The 25,180-nt window shown below is 35.2% G+C and overlaps 1 protein-coding gene across 1 annotated transcript in view; it reads right to left on the bottom strand.

Annotated features, from left to right (window-relative positions):
* Nucleotides 1–25,180, bottom strand: part of LOC105214931 (uncharacterized) — a 91,603-nt gene that overhangs the window by 17,494 nt on the left and 48,929 nt on the right. The window contains exons 10-18 of the mRNA XM_029039947.2: nucleotides 20,220–20,369; nucleotides 15,355–15,476; nucleotides 13,643–13,735; nucleotides 12,516–12,662; nucleotides 11,860–12,018; nucleotides 2,872–3,016; nucleotides 2,214–2,308; nucleotides 350–509; nucleotides 154–251 (exon numbers count right to left, since the gene is read on the bottom strand). Of these exons, the coding sequence (XP_028895780.2) occupies nucleotides 154–251; nucleotides 350–509; nucleotides 2,214–2,308; nucleotides 2,872–3,016; nucleotides 11,860–12,018; nucleotides 12,516–12,662; nucleotides 13,643–13,735; nucleotides 15,355–15,476; nucleotides 20,220–20,369 (1,169 nt within the window). The remainder of the gene's footprint in view (nucleotides 1–153; nucleotides 252–349; nucleotides 510–2,213; nucleotides 2,309–2,871; nucleotides 3,017–11,859; nucleotides 12,019–12,515; nucleotides 12,663–13,642; nucleotides 13,736–15,354; nucleotides 15,477–20,219; nucleotides 20,370–25,180) is intronic.

The raw sequence follows: 25,180 nt of genomic DNA, 5'->3' as shown, positions 1-25,180 counted from the left end.
TCCTTCATATTCCTGTCAATTTCATAAGCTTCGCCTACGACTCAAGCCCACGCACTAAAAATACTTTTACGCTTAAGAAGTATTATAAATCTACAATCATATTGAAGTGTATTGCATAATTTCCGCTAAATAACGAATTATATTGAAACTTACGGTTTAAATATAGAGAGTCTTATAAGTGTGGTGGCAACCAGCACAATGAAACTGCAATAGAAATATACACCCAGCATGCGATCTGGTTCCGAACCATACTGAAAGTAAGGAAAGCGCGCACAAATAAACATGAAATTTCTTAAATAAATTAAATTTCACTTGTTGTTGTATAATATTTCCTTGCACTCCTACTTACCTTCTTCTCAAGCGCTTCATCCTTGAAGGACAACAACACCGACTGACAATGCTCCGCACGCAAATGGTCAATGCTACGCGCATCAATTGCACGCATCAAATACTCATTCACCTCATCCTCCGGATCCTTGGCGCCCTCCGCGCTGTCACCGAAGCCAAATCTGTAAAGATTTTCACACATTCATTACTTGGAACAATTTTTCGCACACAACAAAGAGCAATTCACAGAAGATAGAAGAAAATTCTGTGAACAGCAACAAGAAAGCAAAAATAGAAGGTAAGCAAGTAGCGAATAGCAGCGTACACGAAGTGATGTATAGCAAGTAAGGAAAGGCTAAGTTCGGGTGCAACCGAGCATTTTATACTCTCGCAATTTATGAAGAAATTTTATTAAGATAACGCACAAATTTGCCCATAAATTCGGCATAAAGTTTAATAGAATAACGAAAATCGTCATATATACATAGATATGAGGGCTGAGGTAATACCTGAAGCGATTTCATTCAATTTCACCAGCAAGGTACACTATATCCAATACTATACGATCACTTAATTTTGCTAAGATATATCACATATTAACCAATACATATATGGGGATTAAAGCCCACCGTATTTTTGAAAAACCTATAATCATTTATATGGGAGCTAGAAGATGATATGACCCGATTTTAAAAATTTTTGGAACAGAGACACACTATTGGAAGAAAACAATTTCCTCTGAATTAAATTATCTGAGAGATTTATCCATATTTTCGGTTAAAATTTTACCTTAGGCCCTGAGTTCAACATGTTCGATATATGGGGCCTTGAAAAGTTATAGTCGGTTTACGACAATTTTTTCACAAGTGATGCGACAGATCATATACAGCATTTGTGTAAAGTTTTATTTCGATATCTTCATTGGTTCCTAATGTATATAATATAAAGTACAGGAGATCAGATGGAATTCAAAATTGAGTTATAAGGAAAGTAGTCGTGCTTGTGAACCGATTTCACTCATTTGTTAACAGTGTTGTCAGGGTGTCAAGAAAATATCGTATACCGATTTTCATTGAAATCTGTCGAGGAGTTCCTAAGATATGGTTTTTGGACCCATAAGTGGGCGTTGCCATGCCCATTTTTCACTTTGTAAAAAAATCTGAGCGAAGCTACCTTCTGCCATTTCTTATGTGAAATTTAGTGTATCTGACGTTTTTCGTTACTGAGTTAACCCACATTTAGTAATTTTCAATCTAACTTTCGTATGGGAGGTGGGCGTGGTTATTATCCGATTTCTTTCATTTTTGAACTGTATAAGGAAATGGCTAAACTAAACGACTGCAGAAAGTTTGGTTTATATAGCTTTATTGGTTTGCGAGTTATATACAAAAAACCTATTTGGGGCGGGTCACGCCCACTTTTCAAAAACAACTATATCCAATTATGCCCCTCCCTAATGCGATCCTATATTCCAAATTTTAGTTTCAGTTTTCATAACTTTATTTATGGCTTAGTTATGACACTGTACAGGTTTTCGGTTTTCGCCATTTTGTGGGCGTGTCAGTGGACCGATTTTGACCATTTTCGAAAGCAACCTCCTCAGGGCGCCAAGTAATATGTGTTCCATGTTCCATTAAGATATCTTAATTTTTACTCAAGTTATCGCTTGCACGGACAGACGGACGGACAGACATCCGGATTTCAAATCCACTCGTCATCCTGATCATTTATATATATATAACCCCATATCTAGCTCTTTTATTTCTTGGTGACACAAACAACCGTTATGTGAACAATACTATTATACTCTGTGCAACATGTTGCGAGAGTATAAAAATAAGACACTCGAATGCCAAATCATTTCTATTACGTATATTTGTACTCACTTGGAGGTATTCTTCTGCGCGCTAGCATGTCCCATCATTCGCAGCTCCTTGGAAATATTGCCATTCACCTGCAGTCGGTTGCGTGATTTCTTGTGCTGCACACACACATGTCAACATGAAAATAGAAAATGTTCTTTTACTTTTTTTTTGTTATAAAAGAATTGCGTTCGTGCGAGTGTGTACGTCTATCAGCTTCACCGTGTGGCACAGGTGCTTCTCTATTTGTAAATATATACATACATCCAAACTCATATGTATATGTATGTATGTGCCTTTGTGTTCGCATCTTATTTCTTATTCTATTTCCGTTGTTATTTTAGGCGTTTATTTCATTGCCTTTTGACGCTTTGCATAACCCGCCCCACGCACATGCAACCCTATGTTTAGATGTGTGTTTGTGTGCGAACAATCATGTGAAGCAATAACTTATTTAGCATAAATTCGTACGAGTATTCGGTTGCGCCGTTGGCGCCACGTACGTGCAACTGTATGTGCGAGCGGTCATGCGTATGCAACACATGCCTCGTGTCGAGTGGCAGTCAGTCGTGTTCGTCAGCTCGTCGCAATCGTCAAACAACTACTTCTTTATTTATTGCTACATTTGTACACACACACATAGACGCTCTCAAGCAGTTACAGCAGCAGCAGCCATACTTACCGGTCGATAGATATCACCTGGCACTATGAGATAAGTTTCGATTTGATGATCCTTCAGATATGTGTTGCGTTCGGCACCTTTGCCCTCCTCCACTTCGTAATCGCCATCCAAGCACTTGAGCGTCTCCTTGGTGATGTGCACACGGCTGTATATGTGTTTGTGTGTGCCAAGTAGGTGGAGCAGTGATGAAAGTGGGTGAGTTGATATGAAAAGTTATGTTAATAAGAAAATTGCCACAAACGAAACAAATTGGATAAAAGTCACAAATTTCTACTTGTTAGCTAAACATAAACGTACATATAGATATGTGTTTGTGTGTGTGTGTGAAATAGGAATTTGCTTTATACTTGACCTTCTTCACATTTGAGTTCGTTGAAATATTACAAAATTATGCTTTGCAGGTAATTTAAAATTCAAATATTTATGTTCTCATGTGAGATAATCAAGTATCCTAGGGCATGTTTATTTAGGTGTGTGTTTTGAATTACAAACAAAACAGTTACGATAGAGGGCGCTGAGGTTAGATGTGTTAATTTAGGTAGTGTATCTGAATAATTTATTAAAAAAAAAATATTATTGTAAAATTAAATTCAAAAACTGAATAGTTTTGATAATATTTCATTCTCACTACAGTTCCAGATACCGGGATCATATCAAGCCAAGGAGTACCATCTCAACAAAGCTCCGCAAAAGCTTAAAATTATCTACAACCACTCTTTGAACACCTGTTTGTTAAACATCTCAGGACTTTATCTTCGTAGATGCATTGTAGCTTCGCCTTTTCTCGAAAAATATTTAACCAATTATCCATAAAATACCCTTTATTGCACCAGATAATAATTGTAAAATGGATTTCCAGAATATGGTTTTTGACGGTGGAAGATACATGAGAATTGATGGAGAGACTTTCGGTTTGGAGAGTTAAGGGGTTAGTGGTAGTCAGAGACACGAAAAAATTAGAATTTTCAGTAATTTTTTTTTTGCTATTAAATCATGTTATTTTACAAAAGTCATAATATAGCATTATTATACAATGTTTTAACTTAAAGTCACGAAAATTAAAAAAAAAAAATTATAAATTCCAAAGTTATAACTGTCTGTGTTGACCCAGTTTCAAAAAAAGGTCCTTGCGGTGACAATCATAAGTCCTTGGAGATTCATCTAAAATCAATCGGATGAAAAAAATTAGTTTTATAAATAGATAATCCTGGGACTGATAGAAGCTTTTTTTCAAAAATTAACAAAATGGCTGCCTCAGGAAATTTTTTTCTAGATAAAAAATCAAAAGTTAATTGCTCTTAAAAAATCGAAATTTTTGAAAAAAAAAATTTTATTATGTATTCCAAAATCTGCATGAATTTCATTAAAATCTACTGAGCGGTTATCGAGTTACAGTTGTCACCGGTTCAAAAAACATAGTTTTGAGATAAACGAATAACTCGAAAAGTTATTATCAGATCAACTTCATATTTTCAGAGAATATTTTTAAGATATTACACTTAAGGAAAATGCAAAAAGAAATTGATTTTTTGTAAATCCTGACTACCCCTAACCCCTTAAGCGTTTTATGGAGCTGTTCCGCCAAAGTTTAAGAAAGCTTTATATTTTAAAGATATATCTGCAATATCTTTCTTTAACCACTGCGTGTTGGAAGGGTTTTAGATATAAGTAAGTAATATACAAACACTTCAACTATCTTCGAAAAAAATTGCTGTAAAAAATATATTTCATTTCCTGATTTAAAATATATTTTACTTTAAAATTCATATTATTTTAAATATGTATCATTTGTCTTCATGATAGCAATATCCGTCAGATAAATTTAAAATTAATATAGTCTCGTCATTGAAACCACAGCAAAGACAGAGAGAGAGAGAGAGAGAGTGGTGAAATAATAAACTGCAATAAACCGCAGATTTCAAGGAATAAAAATACAATAGTATTGCCAGCACAGCAACTGCGCCATCTTCACCGTTAGCCAATGCTCATATAACGGGATTGCATTGCATTTAAGCACATAAATAAATAGAAGTGACAAAGCAATAACCGCAAAAGTACAATATCTGGCTGTGAGCGATCTTTGAGGTTGGCAGAAGCATATGCCGTACTATATGAACACAATAGTTTATTTACTCTCAATACTAGTGTATATGGGTTTTACATACATATATACCAGTCGCATGTTACTCAAATAAATATTGAATAATATTGGCCGAGTGCTTTAGTAAAGTTAAAGAGGCAGATAATTCTGCAGTAATGAAGTGAACAGTTCAGTTTTTAAGCCAAGAAAAAACTATTTTTCTTTAAAGAATGAATAACTTTTATAAAAAATTGCTTAAACAATTTATTATCGGGCTTTAAAGGCACTTAATTTTTACCTAAGCCGCAAACTTTCCACTAAAGCTCTTTGAGGCCACCAGATAAAAACGCAAAATTAATTTCAAACTATGCAAAGAAGAAGAAGAAGAAGAAGAAGTTGAAGTGCCCTAAAGTAGTTGTAAAGTCCAATCGAATTAAAATGGCTATCTTTACCATAAATTTTTGCGCCAACTTTTTCATTTATAGCGACACAAAGACCAAACGCAGGTGCAGGCTACATATAAGTACATTGTGTCTCTGTGAATCCGCGTACTTCGAGCCACTGTTATCTGTAGTAACGGTTTACACACACTCACATCCACACAAAGAACAACAGAAAACGAACTTAAAGAAGAATTTAATCGCAATTGTGCCAGTTCCACCCACCACATGTCGGTACAAAACAAAATAAAACCGTAGAGAGATTGTCGAACACAGAGCGTGCAACTGGCGAGAACTCGCTAAAGACGCTGGTTGGGAGAAAGCGCGCACAAACTCAGGCTGGCGGAAGCATAAACAACTTTGAGGGTTCTTCAACTTTTCACATAACGGCATGTCCATGCGGTTGCTTTTGTTGGACGCGGCGTCGTTAAATTGTGTTATATCTCGTCTTTTATACTTTAATGGCCATTAAAGCACTTGAGCGCCCAACAAGGCAAGAAATTGATTTCGTGTCGACAACGCCAACGACGAATCAAAAAGAGTTCACTAAGGGAGACCGCAGCGTGCGTCCTCTTTGAATTTTAAACTGTCGATGTATGCGTGTCTTGAAAACTATGCTCGTCTAAAATTAAATTAAGCTAATGAAAGTGAAATCAAACTAGTTTAAGTGATTGCTTAGATTTCTTCACATACACGAAGCACATAAAGTCGGCGAAAGTGTAAGTTTTTATGAGTCTGTGTGTGTGTGTGTGTGCGATTGTGGCATAACTGTTCTAATTATTTTAAAGTATGCTTGAATTTTCCAAACCAAAAAATCAATATTGGCACACGCAAGCCTCCACTCGTTGAGAAATAGACACACGCAGAGACTCTGTGAAATATTTCGTTGTAGTAATATTGATAATCGTATTATAGTCCCTTTCATATATTTATGTCAATTTTAGAAAGACAGGTCAACGGCCGGTTGTGATGTGTCCTTACGGGCAGCTGTGTTGGCACATATTAAATTTCCAAAACATTAATTTAATTAGGAAAACGTACACTTTGTCTGACACTAGCATCTGTTGAGGTTAGTTAAGGTTTTAGGTTATATTTTTTACAAGCAATTTAATTTTAATAATCATAGTAAAATTTAAATTCTTATTTTATGCCACCTTATCTGCATAATTACACTTTAAGTTTTCTTGTGAAACTAGAATTTTTAATATTTTTTTCTGCAAATAAAATCGATTAATACATTTCAGATTCAATACCAAGAAAAAGGTCGGAAAAAGACGACGATAAGGGTTTCGGCGTCTTCGACTAAACAGCTCAACACTAACTTCCAGTACGAGTTCTTCGTTTTTTTTTACATTCATACAGGGATTGAGCCTTTTTCCAGACTCATCGGACTTAAAATGGATAACGAAATTATGAACTCTTCATTTAAATTAAGCGTGTTTAAATAAAGCGTGCTCCTCGATTCAGATTTGTTTACAAGGAAGCCATATATAGCCTCATAGCTCAAGAGCAAAAGTCCTGAATTGATATACTAAAGCTAGATTTGAGACCTAGAAAATATATAGAAACCCGATTTGTATTAAGGCAATTTTTTTTGAAAGGGAAGAAAATGATTGCGGTAAACGGAATTTTAAGATGATAGTGTACTATATTTAAAGCTTAAAAACAATATTTATTATTAAAAAATATTGAAATTTTTTCAAAGTTTTAAGTATTTTTCTGGAGCGCCTGGAGTATGCACTTGTAAATCGATGCCGGTGATGGAGGTCGTGCGATGCATCTGAAACAGTCGAACCAATTTTTTTTTTAATTTTTATAAATTTATTTTCTTTATGAACTAAAAAATATCGAAGAAGTTATAAAATTCCAAATTTTTCGAAGTTTGAAAAAAAATTCACTTTTTTAAGAAAAAAAAATTACTTTAAGTTGCAAAAGAAAAAGTTTAAATAATACTTTCGTCCAACTTTTTTAGTTCAAAAAGAAGCTAATTTAATACTGAAGCTAGATCACTTTGGTTTTTTTCGATCGGACAAAAGTATATTCTCTTTGCAATCGCCGGCACCGTTTCCTAACACTTGTGAAAATGAAAACTCGAGAAAACGGGCTTTAAAGTTTTCGGTCCAAAAAAAAAATATATATAAAATAATCGACGCTCGGCCACTAAAACTGCTCTAGCTTCGAAAATATGTCGAATTGGCCTCTGGAATTTTAAAGACATATTCTTGGATAGTTTTGGAAGAGATTTAAAACAAAACAAAAAAATCGATTTTTTGGAGCCTGTAAAGCAGACTACTGCCTTAATTTCCTCCGTGATCCTGGTAAGTAATCTTTCGACGAATCTGTCTTATATGTGAAACTTTGACTAGCCAATGTAGAATCCAGTGGATAATTATACAAGAATCCCCCGCTTTGCATCGTCTATTCCTTATCAATATGTATATTAAAATAACACCCTTTGATGCTGAATTATTTTATCTATGAACTTTACCTAACTAACTCTTCAACTAAAATCAATACTTTAAATGTGTTTCTTTCAACTTTTATTATTTTGAATTATCACGTTCTATAAAAGGTCAAACAAAGATGTCCAGAATCATATTTATTTCACGTTTGTATACCTCTAACTCTACTCCATCCATGACGTTTCTCACTCACATCACTCAAAGTTCGAAATATAAATGCAATAATTTTTTGAAAAGTGCGTGCCAAAAACTTTTTCTTTGCACACTCTTTTTTCTACTCCGATACGGCGGTCACTCTTCGTTCCACAATACCATAAAAGAACACACATTGCGCTTTGAGGTAATGAAAAGGTCACTTTAACGGTTTCATTTTAGTGAATTACGTTTCTTTTTTATTATTTTCACAAACAAAGCGTACGGTACTTTTCAATTTCGACATGATTTTGTTATTTTGAACAGTAAAGCGATAAGCTAAGGACTTAACAAAGTGGAAAAAGATTAAAAAGGCGGCAACACGTTTGTATTTCGGCTGAGCCTAAAATAACCAATAATAATATGGATTAAATTGTTGTTATTGTTGTTGGTGTGAAATGTTTTATTTTTATTCGAGTTGCCCTTTGTTATTGTTGCACGGTCAACAAGTACTAATTTGAGTATTTGTGAACATATATATACATATATATGTTTGTGTCTGTCTGTTTTATCTTGTTATCGTTACCGTTGTAAACGCCTGTTGCGGTTGGGTTACTCGCTACAGCACGTTATAGTGCAACAAAAACACACTTGCACACGTGATTGAACTCACATGCACGCATGAACCCATTACACGCACCCACACACACACACATAAACACAAACAAGCGGTCATAAACTCATCTCACTTCGGCACGTACCGCACAATCCATTTGGCCAATTCGCTGGCCTTATTTCAGTTTCACGCTTAATATAACATGAAGTTGAGCATTTTATAGTAAATTAGTTGCAATTCACTCACACACGCACACGCATGCCATTATGGCAAATATTTGTGGAACGGCAGCAAGGGATCCAAAGCCCTTATGTACACGAGAGTAAATACAAACACATGCAAATATTACGTGCATTTACGCATCATGAGAGCTCGAGTACCGATGAATTGTAATATGGATTCTTTGTAGAATTCTTCGAATTTCGAATTGCAGCTTTAAATCGGTTTTCGCCAAACAAAAGCGCAATTAATCCAATACGTTAAGCAAATAACGCCCAGCGATTGAATAATACAGCAACGCGCATTTATCGACAAATAAAAAATATATTTCCGTTTGTGTGTGTCCACTGCTTGTCCTGCCGCAGAAATGCACACGCATCATGCTGACATTATCCCGCTTATTTCACGATTTAAATAACGCATCTACGTAGCGCGTAATCGCTGCCACAAGCACGAGCTGACCAATGAGGCGTAAGCGATTTCCTTTGTGCGCAAAAAAGTGAAATTGAAATCGCTTCGTTTTTCAATTTTCATTTTTTTTTTCAATAAAAAAACGATTTTAATCGGTTTTCGTGCGTCAACCAAACATTTGATTCCTCCCCGTACACGTGACATGCGTGTTTGCATATGCAACCGATTCGTTATATCAGTCACACGCCTGTTGCACGACATTGATTTTACAATTTCACACATTTACCAGCCAGTTTCATGAGCTTTACAAGGCAACATGCGTCAATAAAAATTTATTATGTGCTAGCGGCTTTTTTACGCTCATAACGGGCATTAAAAAATCGATTATTTTCACGCAACAACACATCTGTAGGTATGATGCAGTGGTTGTGTGGGTTTACACTGAAATCCGAAGCTTTTGCTTTGTAGATTCTGTGAAATTAATTTATTTCGGCCAATGGTGGATAACGAATTATAACTGGTCGATTGGAGATGATTCCGGTAGAGTATTACAAAAGTATTAGGTCTACAACTTTGCTTCCACCGTTTTCCAATAGATGTCTCTAGGGTCAAGCACTGGTCGATTAAATCGATTTAATCGTTTTATATCGATCTTGGACATTTGTGTCAACATTAAACCAACAAAATATTTGTAGAGATCTGTTTGCATCCCAAACTTATTCTCAACTGAAAAAATTTCACTTTTTGTGCCGAATTCTCGACATTTGCACGGAATACGCATGCTGACAGAAATATGGTCAAAAGTAGTAGCGACGGCCAATATTTTGAACAACATTTTGTTACCGTTTTTATACAAAAAAAGCCTTAAATTTACAAAAAAAAAACGGCGGAAGCAAAGTTGTAGACCAATATACATAATATAAATAAAACAGATATTTTTAAAACCACCTGAAATACGGCAAACTACTCCCGCTGCAGTCAAGAAAACTTCAGTGATGATACCTGAGCCAATATGAACCCTTTCCTCTATGATTTCCTTAGAAATAAATCCTTGGTCTCTTCATATACGAGGTGTGTTTAAAAAATAACGGAATTCTATTTAATATTATTAATTCGGCTATATTATTTATCGACGACTTTAAAATAGTCTCCATTCGATATTATGCACGTATGCCAACGCTCCTTCCAATTGTCGAAACACTTCTCAAACTCAATTTTTGGGATATGCTTTGACTCTTTCGGCAATTTATCGTATGCTTGTAAAATTACGGACCTTTAAGGTTCTTTTTATTTTTAGAGATAGGAGAAAGTCACACGGAGGCGTGCCTGGCGAATAAGGAGGAACTGGGACATAGTAACATTATTCTTTTTAGATTCTCCAAACCCGCAAAATTTTAAAATTTCCGTTATTTAATGAAAATATTCCATCGTTTTTCAAAAAAGTTACTTAAAACATCAACCAATACATAGACTTTTTATATTTTCTCAAACCAAAATGAACGGATTTTTCCAAATTTCGAATGGAGTCGTGAAATATGAAGATCAACTGAACCATTCTTTTCGATTGTTTGAATTATTCAAGTTTTTAAATTTTTTGAAGAATTTATCCTTCTTTCATTAAAATAATCTGCAAATACTTGACCGAAAATACATATCTTAACACCATACAAATATATACATACTTCTTGAAGAATTATTTTAAAAATCTTGATTGAAACCACAAAACTCATTGATATCATCTTTATTATTTCTTGGTCAAATGGTAATATTATATATCATAAATTTAAAGGTGAATTTGTATAGTCGATGTAGAGTTAAAATATTATAACAAAAAAATATTCTTCAGATACATCCTTATGTTTTCAGCGGAGTCTTTGCAAACGGAGCAAGTTGAGAATTCAGGAACGTTCAATAAACTGTACAAAATATTGTGACCTCTAATGATAGCATTGCTGTTAGTCCGTCATTCTACCACTTTTTGCCATTCCAAATCACACAACTTGGGTTCACAGTGTATACATAATATTAATCATAACGAATGCATTACGTTGACCCCACAAACTACATGTGTAAATACATGTTGAATAAAAAAAAAACAAGATTTTTTCTCCACACAAAAGGGGAGAGTGGAAAATAGGTGAAAAATTATTATGAAATGAGCATAAAATTGCTGAATTGCAAAGCGGGTAAACATGGTACACCTGCCAACTCATCTGAGCCAACACGTCACTCCAAAGCAAAGTGTGCTACACTTTGTATGCAACACAGCGACGGAGAGGTGTTTGCGCCACTTTATTTTGGCTATTGTGTACGCTGTCAGTCAATCAAGATGGACTGCTGTGCATGCGTGAGCTATTCATTTTTTGTACAATTCTCTTTGGGATACAAAAAGCGGTAATTGTATATGAATTGAAAAACAATTTTCTTCACAAAAAGATGATTGATGGCAACATGAAGCATTTTTTCTATATAATATTAGAAATAATTTCACGCAAACTAATTAAAATGGCCGAGCGCTTGAGTTATATACATGTGTTTCTGCGAATATATATGTATATGTATTTGTGTATGAATGTATGTGTAGCAAAATTGTTTGCTTTGTGCACATTTATGCCGTTAAACACTTACCCCGGTATGCCGCCGCTTTCCATGTGGTTGGCCAGTGTCACATCATTCGACCACACATCAAATTGCCACTTGACCAAACCGAGCACACCGCAATGTACACGTCCGGTGTGGATGCCAACACGCATATTTACATTGACAGCCATCACTTCACGAACAAGCCTACGGTTTTGAGTAAATAAAAACAACGTCGGTAAGGAAAAAACATTTAGAAGATATTTAATTTATGGTTGCTTCACAGCCTTGGGCAAAGGAAACGGAAGAGCTTGTGCCAAAATGTGAATACAGGAAGAGGAGTGAGAAAATTAAATAATTAAAATATTTCAGTTTTTATGAAATTACTTCCTTATTTGCCAATCCGTGTCATGAATTAATAAAAAAAAAATATTTTTTTTCTTAATATTTCTGTGTTTTTATTTTGAAAAAAAATACTAGAAATTGTTGCAATATAGCTCCCAAGTTGCTTCAACTTCTTGTGGTATTCCTGCCCCATATTCAAGTATCAAAACGTGTTCAAGCACCTAAATGTATGTTCGAAATTTCAATCACCCCTTATAATTCGCTCCCTAATCGCATGTATAAGCTTCTACGCCTTTCTCTTATTTTCTTAGAACATTTAGGTTTAAGTAAAATATATTTATGGGCTTCTTTGCACTTACGCTATTGCATCAATCATGTCCAAACCCATTTCTACGGCACAGTGTGCATGATCCGGTCGCGGCTCCGGCAGTCCAGATACACAATAATAACAATCGCCTAAAAGCTTAATGCGCAGACAATGATGCTCAGCGGCCAATCGATCAAATCTACATGTTTAGAGAAAATTGGAAAAAGGTACAGATTATAAATAACAAATCGGTAGTTGATTTAGGGATGTCCAAAACAAGCTCATTTATAATAAAAATTTCTATATAAAATAAACATTTTCATTCAATCATAGCAACTATCTATGACAATATCAACTCAAACCCCTTTCGTATTAATTTTGGCACTACTTTGCTTTAATAAACTTCTCTCACATACTTGAAGTTCACCCTACTATGCTTATTTATAAGTATTCTTAACATTTTGGCCTCTATGTATTTTTGCCTTTCGACAACTTTGTAAATTGACTTGTGCACCGTCTCGACACACATGAAGAATTATTAATCATCTTGCATTGCCGAAGGTGGCGATTAGACAGCTTAAGCCACACATATGCATTTCAATGTACAAGTATTAGCCACACATGTGACTTATTATTTATGCGCGCACCTGAAACAATTTAGTAGCAAATTATGTTTAATTATTTGTTATTGTATGTTATTTCGGTGCAACAATTAATTATTTTGTTTGTTGATCAAGATAAATCGCTTTGTGGGCTTAAAGGTTCACATGTGTCTCATTACACACCTGCCATTGGAAGAAGTCATATCATATATCATTAGATATGCACCTACACATGTAATCATGTGACATATGATAAAATATGATATATATTACATATATATTTACTTCCTGTATTTAAACTTTAAACTTCGTCTGTTCAGAATCAATGCAAGCCAGAGAATTATGTTAGGTTGGGTCATAATGACCCGTGGTGTTTCTAAATGTGGGTATTTAAGAAAGTTATAGTGTTTTTAAATACATAAAAGGATCTTTAAATTTATTATTTTTTATTTTGTCTCCAAAATTCAATATTTTGTATTTTATAAATTAAATTGTTTATTTAATTTTTTGAATATGACTACAGTCCCTTTGTGGAACTGGTATATTTCCATATCCAATAAGAATATTTGTTTTTTACCTGGCGAATAATTCGTTGAGCAATCGGACTAACTCCTCAGCGGTGCATTGATCAGAAAGACTGGTGAAACCGCAGATATCCGCAAATAGGATGCTATTTCGAACAAAAAAAGACAAATATTGTAGTATTCTATAAGGAAATTAGTATTTGTAATATATTCATCCATTATCAGAAAACCAAATTATATGCTAATATACCAGTTAATAATTATTCAGATTTATTATTTATATATTATAAGTATATGAATCTGGTACCCTTCAATTAACTTCACAAATCCCAAAATCTGTATAAGGTTCAATACTTCATTTTGGGACAAATATCCCCAACTATTTGCTTTATGCGTTTCATATTATAGATAAACACACTTGAGTGTTGCCACATAGCAACTCATTGGCAAACCATAATCAATGCTTAATTGCTTGGAAAAATCATCGGTTTAGCCTGAAAATTGAAATAAGTAGCAAATCACCTGAAAACACATGAGTAGGCCTGGAGCCAGCATGACCAGCATCGGTAAATTTTGTGGCGCCAACGATAATTACGAATGACTAAACAAAGCAGCAAACATGAATAGACATTCATACATGCATACTCTGTCTGTACAATAATATGTATGTAACTATGACTACACCGCACAGCGAGGCGACTGTTTGGCAACAAGTTCTTCAAGTTATATGTATATCGTCCAGCTTTTAAAAATATTAGATATTTCGGTTTTTAAGTCTCGAGCCTTTCACTGAGCTTTTGTACTGAGTTTCGATTTATACGCATTCGCGTTAGTGACTACAGGCCACACAACGATTAGCAGACATTACTATTTCTCCACAGACTACCCCATACATTCGGAGTGCTTTCTTTTAATTACTAACCCAATTACTGTTTGGGCCACTCATAACGGCTAAGCACCTCGAAAAAGTTGAACACCAACGCAGACGTAAATACTCTCATACGATATTTTTCTCCCACTTATCCACAAATATTCATGAATACCCATACTGTCGAGTGAGTGCCGTTGGCGTCGAAAGGGCGTCGTCGAAATTGAATGCCTACGAACTAGTTGCTGTGTGCTCCCCTCGCGCATATTCACTTTTCTTCGAAAGTGGCAATTCAGTCAAACAGGAAAAGCGCAATTCATATAGTAATCACCTTGACGCGATTTATTTTGCGCTTTTTTACGCACCTCACCCCTCATCACTTGAGGCTGGTAAATAGGCTAAATGCGTGTGTGTCATGGGTCATAACAGCTTAACTCATAACACTTTTATTGTTGTTGGGAAGAAGAGGTTGGATAGCGTTATGATGACGGCAATAGGAAATTGTAAGAAAATTGTTGTTCACTTCATAAAATTGCTGAGTGCGTATACCGGTGCCGATGTGTGAGAAAGTGTGTGTACATAGTGACACTAGAGATTTGCTGCTTCTGTAGATTATTAGTAATTGTGTGCAGAGCGAAAAAAAAATTGTTCGTAATTGCAGATAGTAAATGCACGACATTTGAATTTGTTGGGTTAATAGAGTGAGCAGAGATCAAATTGCATGAGTGTATCAGAGTAGTCTTTAAGGTTGAAATAATAACTCGTCCTTCTAGAAATAGGGACTATTTAAATAATGCGTGATTTTGTTCATGAATGTGATTGCAAAACACAATTGTGCAGCTGCAAAAATACCAATAAAATTCAATTTTATTTGTTGTTGTTGCACCCTTGACTCACCTGACGTTCTCGTGTCGTTGTATGTAGATTTTGTGAAACTGCGTGTCACGTGGCTGCCCTGCAATGTCGTCCTTCATTTCCATGGCAACGTGACGCGGCAACACCGACAGCAGCAGACGTTCCTGCGGCAATGCAAAAAACACAAACAAACAACAAACACATGAAAACAAATACTATTTGAAATGCCGGGAAAAAAATCAAATTAAATTAAATTAACTTAAATATTAAATTAAAGCAGCGAATGCATGAATAATTGAAAACGAAGCAAATTGAAATGGGCCGGGTTGAGACGGAGTGAAAGTAACTTAAAAATGATTTTTTGTAAGCAAATGTAGCAAGTACTTTTTATTAAATATTTGGTGGAGTAAAAAGAAATCTTGTTTGACTTCGCCGTATGCAAACATTTGCTTACATACATATAAAAATATTACAAAAATAAAAATATATTGACTGTGAAAAATTCAGCAGTGGTAGAATGTTGAAACTCTTTTTATAACTTTTTTCTGTTGTTTGTTACCTCATGTTGCATGTAGCAAGTTTTCAAAGTTTTATTTGCTTTGCGAACTTTTTTACTTATGTACTTATGTGCTTTCACGGCAACTTGGCGACTTTTGCGCCTTTTGGTAGACTTGGCCTCAGACAGCGCTGCTCCACTTACATGATCACATTCATTCAACATCCACACATACATATACTTTACATACAAACATAAAAATATACACACAAGCATTTATTCTTGTACCACATGTGAATATGCTATTCTGTAACTTCTTTTGAGCTCTTTTTTCGTGTTTTGTGTGCTGGTTAACACACAAAATTGCAACAGAATCTCCACCAGCCAACTGCTGCTGCGTTTTTTGTAAGGTGAACTGTGTTTGGTGGTTTCAATATGGCATTTTATAAAAAAGTTACTTGTTTAGCATTCTTTCGCTTAGGGTTTTAAGGCTACACATGATACACTTTCAGCATTTTGGGTATTTGCGGCGCCTTCAAATTTGAAAAGTCAAAGACATGCGAAGGTCAAGGGAAAAATGCTCACTTGCAGACACTCTTGAAGACATGTCATTCAAAGGTCGAGGGAAAAATCTCACTTACAGACTTACATGAAGACATGCCATTCATATGAATATAATATATATAAGATATGGGAATTGTGGAAGCTTTGACTTTGAAATTCTCACAGAAAATAAGTGCTTTCATCTTAATAAAACGGCTAAAAGCTCTGGAGAAAACTTTCGATCGAAATTTGAAAGAAACTGGAATTACAAAAATCCTTTATTACAACATTTTTACATATCTATATAAAAGATTCTTGCTCTATATAAAAAGGAAGAATAAATTTTGATAATTTTTAATCTTGAAAAGATCTCTCTCTTATTTTCAGAGCCATTTTCGGTCAATTCGAAACGTAGCGGTTTTTTATACAGCCAAGGTTTGTCAACACGCTTTAAGATTATCGGATCAAACTTTATCAACTGTGTGCCCAAGAGAAAAGTTTATACGCTTAAAAGTTTACCAACAGATGGCGCTAAATCGGATTATAAATTAAAAAAAGAAACAATTTGAAGATCTGCGATTTCTGCGACATATATATTCGGAGAGATAGCAACAATTGTAAACACGAAAATGCCAGAATTATTGTGAAATGGAAAGAGAAAATTACGTCATATGAAGATATGAAAACTGTTACAGTTGCCTTTCCTAAAGTTTCGGTTTCTGTCAGCAAAGTTTTTCAAAATTAAAGGTAATCCAGGTGTACCTCAGATGTACTATGTCTCAAGAAATGTAAAAGATCTCTTTGTATGTCTTATCTATCGAAAACTATGCTAATCAATTCGACTTATCGTAAACCATTGAAAATTCACTCAAGCCAAAGCACGCAAAGTTAGTTTCTTGTAATTGATATTTTAAATACAATAAATATTTAAAAATTCAGATATTCCATTACATTAATCATCCCAAAAGCAAAAAAAATAACAACAAGTAAGGAAAGGCTAAGTTCGGGTGCAACCGAACATTTTATACTCTCGCAATTTATTTAGAAATTTACCTATATTTTCGGTGAAAAATTACCCTTAGGCACTGAGTTCTTCATGTTTGATATAAGGGGCCTTGAAAAGTCATGGTTCGATTTTGACAATTTTTCCACAAGTGATGTCACAGCTCAAATACAATATTTGTATAAAGTTTTATTTCGCTATCTTTATCGGTTCCTTATGTATATATTATAAAGTGAACGAATCAGAAGGATTCAAAATTGAGTTATATGGGAAATAGACGTAGTTGTGAACAGATTTCGCCCATATTCCACCAGTGTCAATCTGTCGAGTAGTTCTTGAGATATGGTTTTTGACCCATAAGTGGGCGACGCCACGCCCATTTTTCATTTTGTAAAAAATCTCAGTGCAGCTTCCTTCTGCCATTTCTTATGTAAAATTTGGTGTTTCGGACGTTTCTCGTTAGTGAGTTAACGCACTTTTAGTCATTTTCAACCTAACCTTTGTATGGGAGGTGGGCGTGGTTATTATCCGATTTCTTTCATTTTTGGACTATATAAGGAAACGGCTAAAAGAAACGACTGCAGAAAGTTTGGTTTATATAGCTTTATTGGTTTGCAAGATATATACAAAAAACCTATTTGGGGGTGGGGTCACGCCCACTTTTCCAAAAAAATTACATTAAAATGTGCCCCTCCCTAATGCGATCCTTCATAATAAATTTTATTTTCATAACTTTATTTATGGCTTAGTTATAGTTCTTTATGTGTTTTTGGTTATCGCCATTTTGTGGGCGTGGCAGTGGTCCGATTTTGCTCATTTTCTAAAGCAACCTTCTTATGGTGCCAAGGAACCTTCTTATCGTGTTCCAAGTTTCATTAAGATATCTCAATTTTTACTCAAGTTACAGCTTGCACGGACGGACATACAGACATCCGGATTTGAACTTTACTCGTCACCCTGATCACTTTGGTATATATAACCCTATATCTAACTCGTTTAGTTTTAGGACTTACAAACAACCATTATGTGGACAAAACTATAATACACTCTTAGCAACTTTTGTTGCGAGAGTATAAAAATTAATATCAAGGGGCGCCACATTTAATTTACACCCCTGGCGTCATTGCATCCAGAGCCGCCCTTGAATAGAAGAACGTTCAAATAAACCTGCGTTGAAACTATAATCGTTTAGAACAATGCTATCTACTACATAAATAACATTCCTTAACTGTAGTGCCCTTTATTGAAATTTCTTTTAGCTACTATGTGAAGCCACCAATTTTTACTTCAAAATTTCAACATATAATCATTGACTTCAAATTCAAAATCACTATAAATAACGATATATTGGAAAAGTAGAAGTTAAAAACCGCAGCCGAACTGCTGTTGGCTTTTATATAGCGCAATTAATTCGATCATTTTAATTTTTCCATGGAAATACTTCCTACATAGAGACATACACCAATCGATTAATGCAATATGACTATTCAAATTAGATTTTAATGCGAACATTAATAGCTCACTAAATCAACATTCATTGCTCTTGAGCACACGAAAATTCATCAACTTCATTACCTCTTTATATATGTACATATGTACATCCTCTCTATATCCCCTTTCTGCATCTCTTGTACATCCTCAACAAATACTCACCGATAATTTGGTTTGGCATGAATATGCAATGTGACATGAAAGCCAAAATGGTGGCTTGAATAGATGCAAACATGTGTTAAGCTGCCGGTGAATGATGTGTTCTGGAAAACCGCAGATTTGTGCACAACAAGGTGTTAACGGTGGGAGGTGTCGCCAGCGGCAGACTGCACACACGAGAAGAATAGAAAGCTTTTGAGCAAAAACAATAGCAAACATAAAGATGTGGGAATGTGTGTATGTGTTTGCATGAAGCCGCTTCTGTTATTTGCGGCAAATACCCACACACATACGGATGCACGTGTAAGCCAACCAACGCGCTAACGACGTGCACTCGTGCACCGGTGCACCGAGGGAGCAATGTACTAAAACAATGTGTGGCTGGTGAGTTTACCAACCGGCAACACAGAAAACAAACAAATGCCGTGCGAAAGTGCAGCAAAAACAAAAAAAAAAGAAATTGCATGCGTCGTATGAATGTGGCAAGGGGGCAGAAAGTGAATGAGAAAAAAAGTTTCCTAATGAAGGCCTTGCAGGGAAATGCTGATTTGAATTACTGCTTACTGCCTGTTGGTGAGTTTCAAATGAATTGCGAAAAAAATAGTTATGAGGTTCGTAAACAATTTTATTCGAAAAACACTCAAACAGCTTTGTTTATTCAGCTTAGCGTTGAACTTATTTTTATTGAAAAGAAAAAACGAAAATGGCGAAATGGCGCTAAAATATCGAAATTGATGCTCAATATTTGCCTTCAGGGTAGTGCGCGCTTGGTTTAAAACAATAGGCTTAACGGAAAATCAGTCTTTCCAAATTTTAATTCAAACCACAGAATTTCTATGCGCTTTTCATACAAATATTTTCATACCGACCTCAGCACCATCTATCGGAATTTCGTCACCACCCGCAAATTAGTGACTCAGTTAGGTGTAACCTTCCTTCAGTTAACATATCAAAAGGATTTCTCGCTCACAGAACATCAAAGTGACATAGTGAACAAGCTTTCTACAAGCCACCTCCAAAATCACCGCAGGTATCATCACTCGACTGATTTCATGTTGACAAGTGGTGAACACATAAGAGAATAGTATAAAGTCAAAGTGACAGTGTAAGCAACCAAAATCCAACACATATGAACACATGCATTTCCGCAAACGCGCTCACGTATTTTAAGGTGTGACTCATACAAGTACGTGTACAAGAATTGAAACTACTCACCTGTTGCTGATTCTCACGTTGCGTACGCAAACGCGCCTCAATGCATTGTCGCGTCTCGATGAACGCCTTTCGCTGCGCCTTCTCCTTCGGCCAGTGTGTGTAAATGCCCGTCAGATTGGAGAGGAATAATGCCAAGAGGCTGCAGAACAACTGTTGCACGTTAAATTGGTACCAAGAAGTGAAGAAGAGAAAAAAGAATTGTTATAAAGTAAATGAATAAATGAGTGAAAGCATGTGGAAATGTGTGGCTAGAAGGAAGAATTTATCACAGTCTATTATGCGAACGAGTATATATGCAGCTATTATGCAACTAGGCGCACTCACTTCGTTCGAGTGTGGGGAAACGTTTAAGAATTGCTTGTAGAGTGCCACTGTGCACACATGTTTGCGGCATAGAGAGGCAAACACAATTGCCTTGTGAACGCAAGCCATGCATGTGGTATGCCACTAGCAATTGCAATCGTCAGTTTACTTGCTTGCATTGTTGTATCTGTTGCACCTAAACGTGAGTTTAGTGTTCGTTTCTGTGTGTGTTTTTTTGCAATTTTTTGTATCCCCAACCAGAGACCTATTAAGTTGAGTCTTACATATGTAAGTGTTTGCAGCATACTCCACAAGTGCACGAAGCATCCTTGAGTGCATTCATGTCCATATATAGATATACATACATATATTTCTGCTTCACGTAGTCCTCGTTTAACAGATTTTACCGTGCTTATTGTAATTTCCTGTCAGTTTCCATTGTGGTACATCTGTTCTTGCCGTCAGCAAATTTAATGTCTCCCCTTCTGTTATGCTTTTCTCTTGTTGCTTCTTTATATGAATACTGCAAGATTCACTGAGTGCATTCGTTTTTATATTTGTATGTATGGGTTACTACCAAACACTGGAGCTTCTTACGTTTCATAAGAAAATACTTATTTTTTTCTTGTAATTCTCATAGTACAAGTTGAATTGCTCAAAGGGTGAGGACACTTGGGAACAAATGATGGGATCCAGAACATTTTCATATATTCATAGAACGGAGGTTTTTTGTGGAAAGATATCTTGCGCAGTCCTCTAAGTATTCACGTAGATGTAGAGCTTGAACACAAGCAGAGAAACCTAACCAGGCAGGAAGTTGAACGAGTTGGGTAGGGAGCAAACATAGTACACTCAAATGAGAATGCTCTTTTCCGCTCCTCAGTGTACAAGTATGTAATAGTCCAACTCGTTTTAAGTGGTATTACTCGCTTCTACACTCATACTCGTATAACATTAACGATTGTGTATACAATTTGAATGGTCGGTTATAATTTCATTTATTAGATTCCTCTTTTGTGTTACACTTCAAGCACAATAGTGATTGTAGACTGAACAGTATTGTAGACGTAAACCATGTAGAAATATGTACTACATGCGAGTAGCAGAAGAACTGGCCACTTTAGAATAGTATTAAACATTATGTAGTCCCGGAAGTTCTAAACCTCAACGACGAAGAGTATAAAGAGACGAACTTGATTACTTAGTTTCTGAGTATTAAGGCTATTACGAGAATATTTTTTGCAGAAACCAATGAAAAATTATTACTATGATGTTCCATTGTCGCACAAAGCCCTTGGGGGGCTTTTCAACTGTTGAATTTCTTGTCGCTTATACATATTAATATGGATACGTTGCTTTACAACTGTTATGTTATTTTATTGAATCTATTCACATTGTTTATTTTCTCTTATCAATTCTTATTGATGGAGACTCATACCTCACGAAAACATTTGATGTCTATATGTATGTGTATGAGAGTAAAACAACTGACAATATTCCACACATTAGCAAAACACAATTGCCTACATTTAGGCGCCCACATAACTCTAGGTTAAGCTCTATGTAGTATGTGACTACTATTATTTGAGATAATGTATAATTAATGAAGAAAGCTATAAAATATTAAATTTAATCTAACAGCAAGTCTTGGAATGTTGTGAATCGAACAAATAACTTGTAGAAATGCTATGCAATAGTATAATCAAACATATTTAGATATATTAGTGATACTGGATATAAGCAAAGTATCCACATAATGAATTCAACTGTATAATGTTGTTATTGTTTTCACAATAAACATTTGAGACAAGACACAAGCAAAGCGAGCAGAGAACTCTCACAAGTGGTTGTCGTATCCGCAACTCTGGAATTAGTTGGTTCCAGCAACAACGAAAAGAACGCTACCAATTAAAAATAATACTTTGTTTGGAGAAGGTCTATATAGGAAGGAAAATAATTTATAAAATCCACCATACGTATGAGTATACAAACATCCACATACATAAGAAAAAAATTAATAATAATAATGAATAAATTTATTCCACAGACACAAAAAAATCTGTTTTCGCTAATTTTTTACGATTTTTCTGTATATAAATGATTCGAAATTTATTTGTAGTGCTCTCCTAACTCGATTAAAGCTTTTGTTCACGTGCGCTCTGCATGAATTAATTGAATTAATCTCTTAAATTTTCAATCGAATTATTACATGTTTAAACGATAAATATTCGTTCATTCAAAAGTTACATGTCATGAGAATGAAAAACATGTTTGTATTGTTGTGGCCATCGCAACAATTCTCGTGTGCTAATTCCCAGTACTTATGCATGCATTATAACGGCATTTATGAAAAACAACTGTTAATACGTATATACATTTATAACCTGAAAATGAGTTTAATATATAATTTTCAATTACATTTACAACTGATTGATTTAAGTCAATAAAATGTGCACTGCATCAATCTACCTACAGCTGTGTGTGTATACTTTTGAGCAGAACTGTTTAAATCAATTTAATAATAGCACTGCATTTTTGTATGTGTATTGCAATAGAAAATACATATTGACTATTAATGCATGCATTTATTATTAAAAAACAATATTTGATTTTATTATGAAATATGTTACCAGGTGGAAAACTCAGTTTCGCACATGTAGTACAATTTACCGGGGGTGCTATATATATTTCTGGCCTAGGCAACACTAAGTGTTGCCAGGTGCAATCTGACATTTCCATTGGAAAGTTTGACATTTTTTAGCATAACATCACTCAGAACGCTTTGTCATTTAATCGTGAATTGTATTATTTACAGGGAATTAAAAAAATCATCTCGGCCAAAAAAGGGAATTAACTCGAGAAGATTTTCGTGCGATCATTTTTCACAACTTTCAACGTGGATTATCGCGACAAGCGTGCATCGATGAACTAAAATCTTTGTATGGCTATGAAGCACATGAAGCACCATCCTATAGCACTTTGAAAAACTGGTACAACGAATTCAATCGTGGCCGACGCTCGCTCAAAGACGAATTCCGTGAAGGTCGTCCAAAAACAGCCGTTGTGCCAGAAAACATCGATGCCGTACGTGAACTGATAATGTAAGACCGTCATGTAACATACCTTCAGATAGAGGCATGCCTATGCATTTCTCCCACCAGCATACATTCGATATTGCATGTACACTTGGCCGTAAAAAAGGTTTGTTCTCGTTTGATCCCGCTCAAAATGAGGCTCGTGTGGATTGGTGTAAAGAAATGCTGAAAAAATACGATCGCGGTGCTTCAAAAGACGTTTATAAGATCGTCACAGGTGACGAATCATGGAGCTATGCGTATGAGCCCGAAACAAAACAGCAATCGACCGTGTGGGTCTTCCAAGACGAGCAAAATCCAACGAAAGTTGTTCGTGGAAGAAGCACTTCGAAGCAAATGGTCGCCTGTTTCTTTGGCAAAACTGGTCATATGACGACTGTTCCGCTTGAGCAACGTAGGACGGTCAATTCTGAGTGGTACACCACCATTTGTTTCCCTGAAGTCTTCGGAGAAATTCGAAAAACGAACCAGAGAAGACGAATCATTGTGCACCATGACAATGCGAGCTCTCACACATCGGCTCAAACCAGCGCCTTTTAGATCGGCCAAAACGTCGAATTGATGGGTCATCCGCCGTACAGCCCTGACTTGGCATCCGATGACTCCTTTTTGTTCCCACACATCAAGAAAATAATGCGTGGTCAACGATTTTCGTCGCCAGAAGATGCTGTTGAAGCATTCAAAAACCATGTTTTAGAGGTGTCTCAATCGGAGTGGAAAAAGTGCTTCGAAAATTGGTTTGAGCGCATGCAAAAGTGTATAAATCTTGATGGAGAATATTTTGTAAAACAATAAAGCCATTTTCGTTGATAAATATTCCTACTTTCGTTATTAGGCCAGAAATATATATAGCAGATATGTATTTGCGTGCATTAATAATGTTGAATTTTATTGCAATATTCTGTTAATAAATTTGTCAAATATTTACGAAATACCGTTAGAATTAATTTTGAATAATAGAGTTATAGCCATAAATAGTATCTGTTGCCTACATTTAGGATGACACTTAATTCAAAATTTCAATAACTATTTACAAAATCAGAGAAAACTTATTTCTTAATAAAAATAGTTTGCCTCTTTAATACTCTTAGTAAATCAATTATTACTGTTCTTTTTGACGGCACGAAGGTATATAAATGAACCGCCCTAATGCGAGTAGTCCGAAAATAATGCCTGTCAAAAATAATAATAACAAAAAAGCTGCGGAAAACACTCGTTCGTTATTAACACGGAATTTAATTAAATCCTATTAAACTTATTAATTTAATTCATGACCCTTTGTACTGCTAATAGTATTAAGTTTTAATACATAAATATATTAAAAATAAACTAACATAACCTTGAAATAAACAAAGAATAGTGTTGAATGATCACTTTTTTGGAAGAAATCAATTGATATGAACTTTGACCTTTATGAACTTGAAATATAATAAATTACTTCAAAATTGTTATATTTTACTGAATACAATTTTCTTAAATAAATAATTTGAAGAAACTGACTACTTAAGCCACTTGATGGCATATCAGATGCTGTTGCGTTTAGTTAACATTTTCTCTTCCACC

The sequence above is a fragment of the Zeugodacus cucurbitae genome, chromosome 4 (assembly GCF_028554725.1).
Source record: "Zeugodacus cucurbitae isolate PBARC_wt_2022May chromosome 4, idZeuCucr1.2, whole genome shotgun sequence".
In the NCBI taxonomy this organism is placed as follows: Eukaryota; Metazoa; Arthropoda; class Insecta; order Diptera; family Tephritidae; genus Zeugodacus; species Zeugodacus cucurbitae.
The sequence above is the reverse complement of the archived record's forward strand: the minus strand, read 5'-3'. Positions and strand labels throughout refer to the sequence as shown.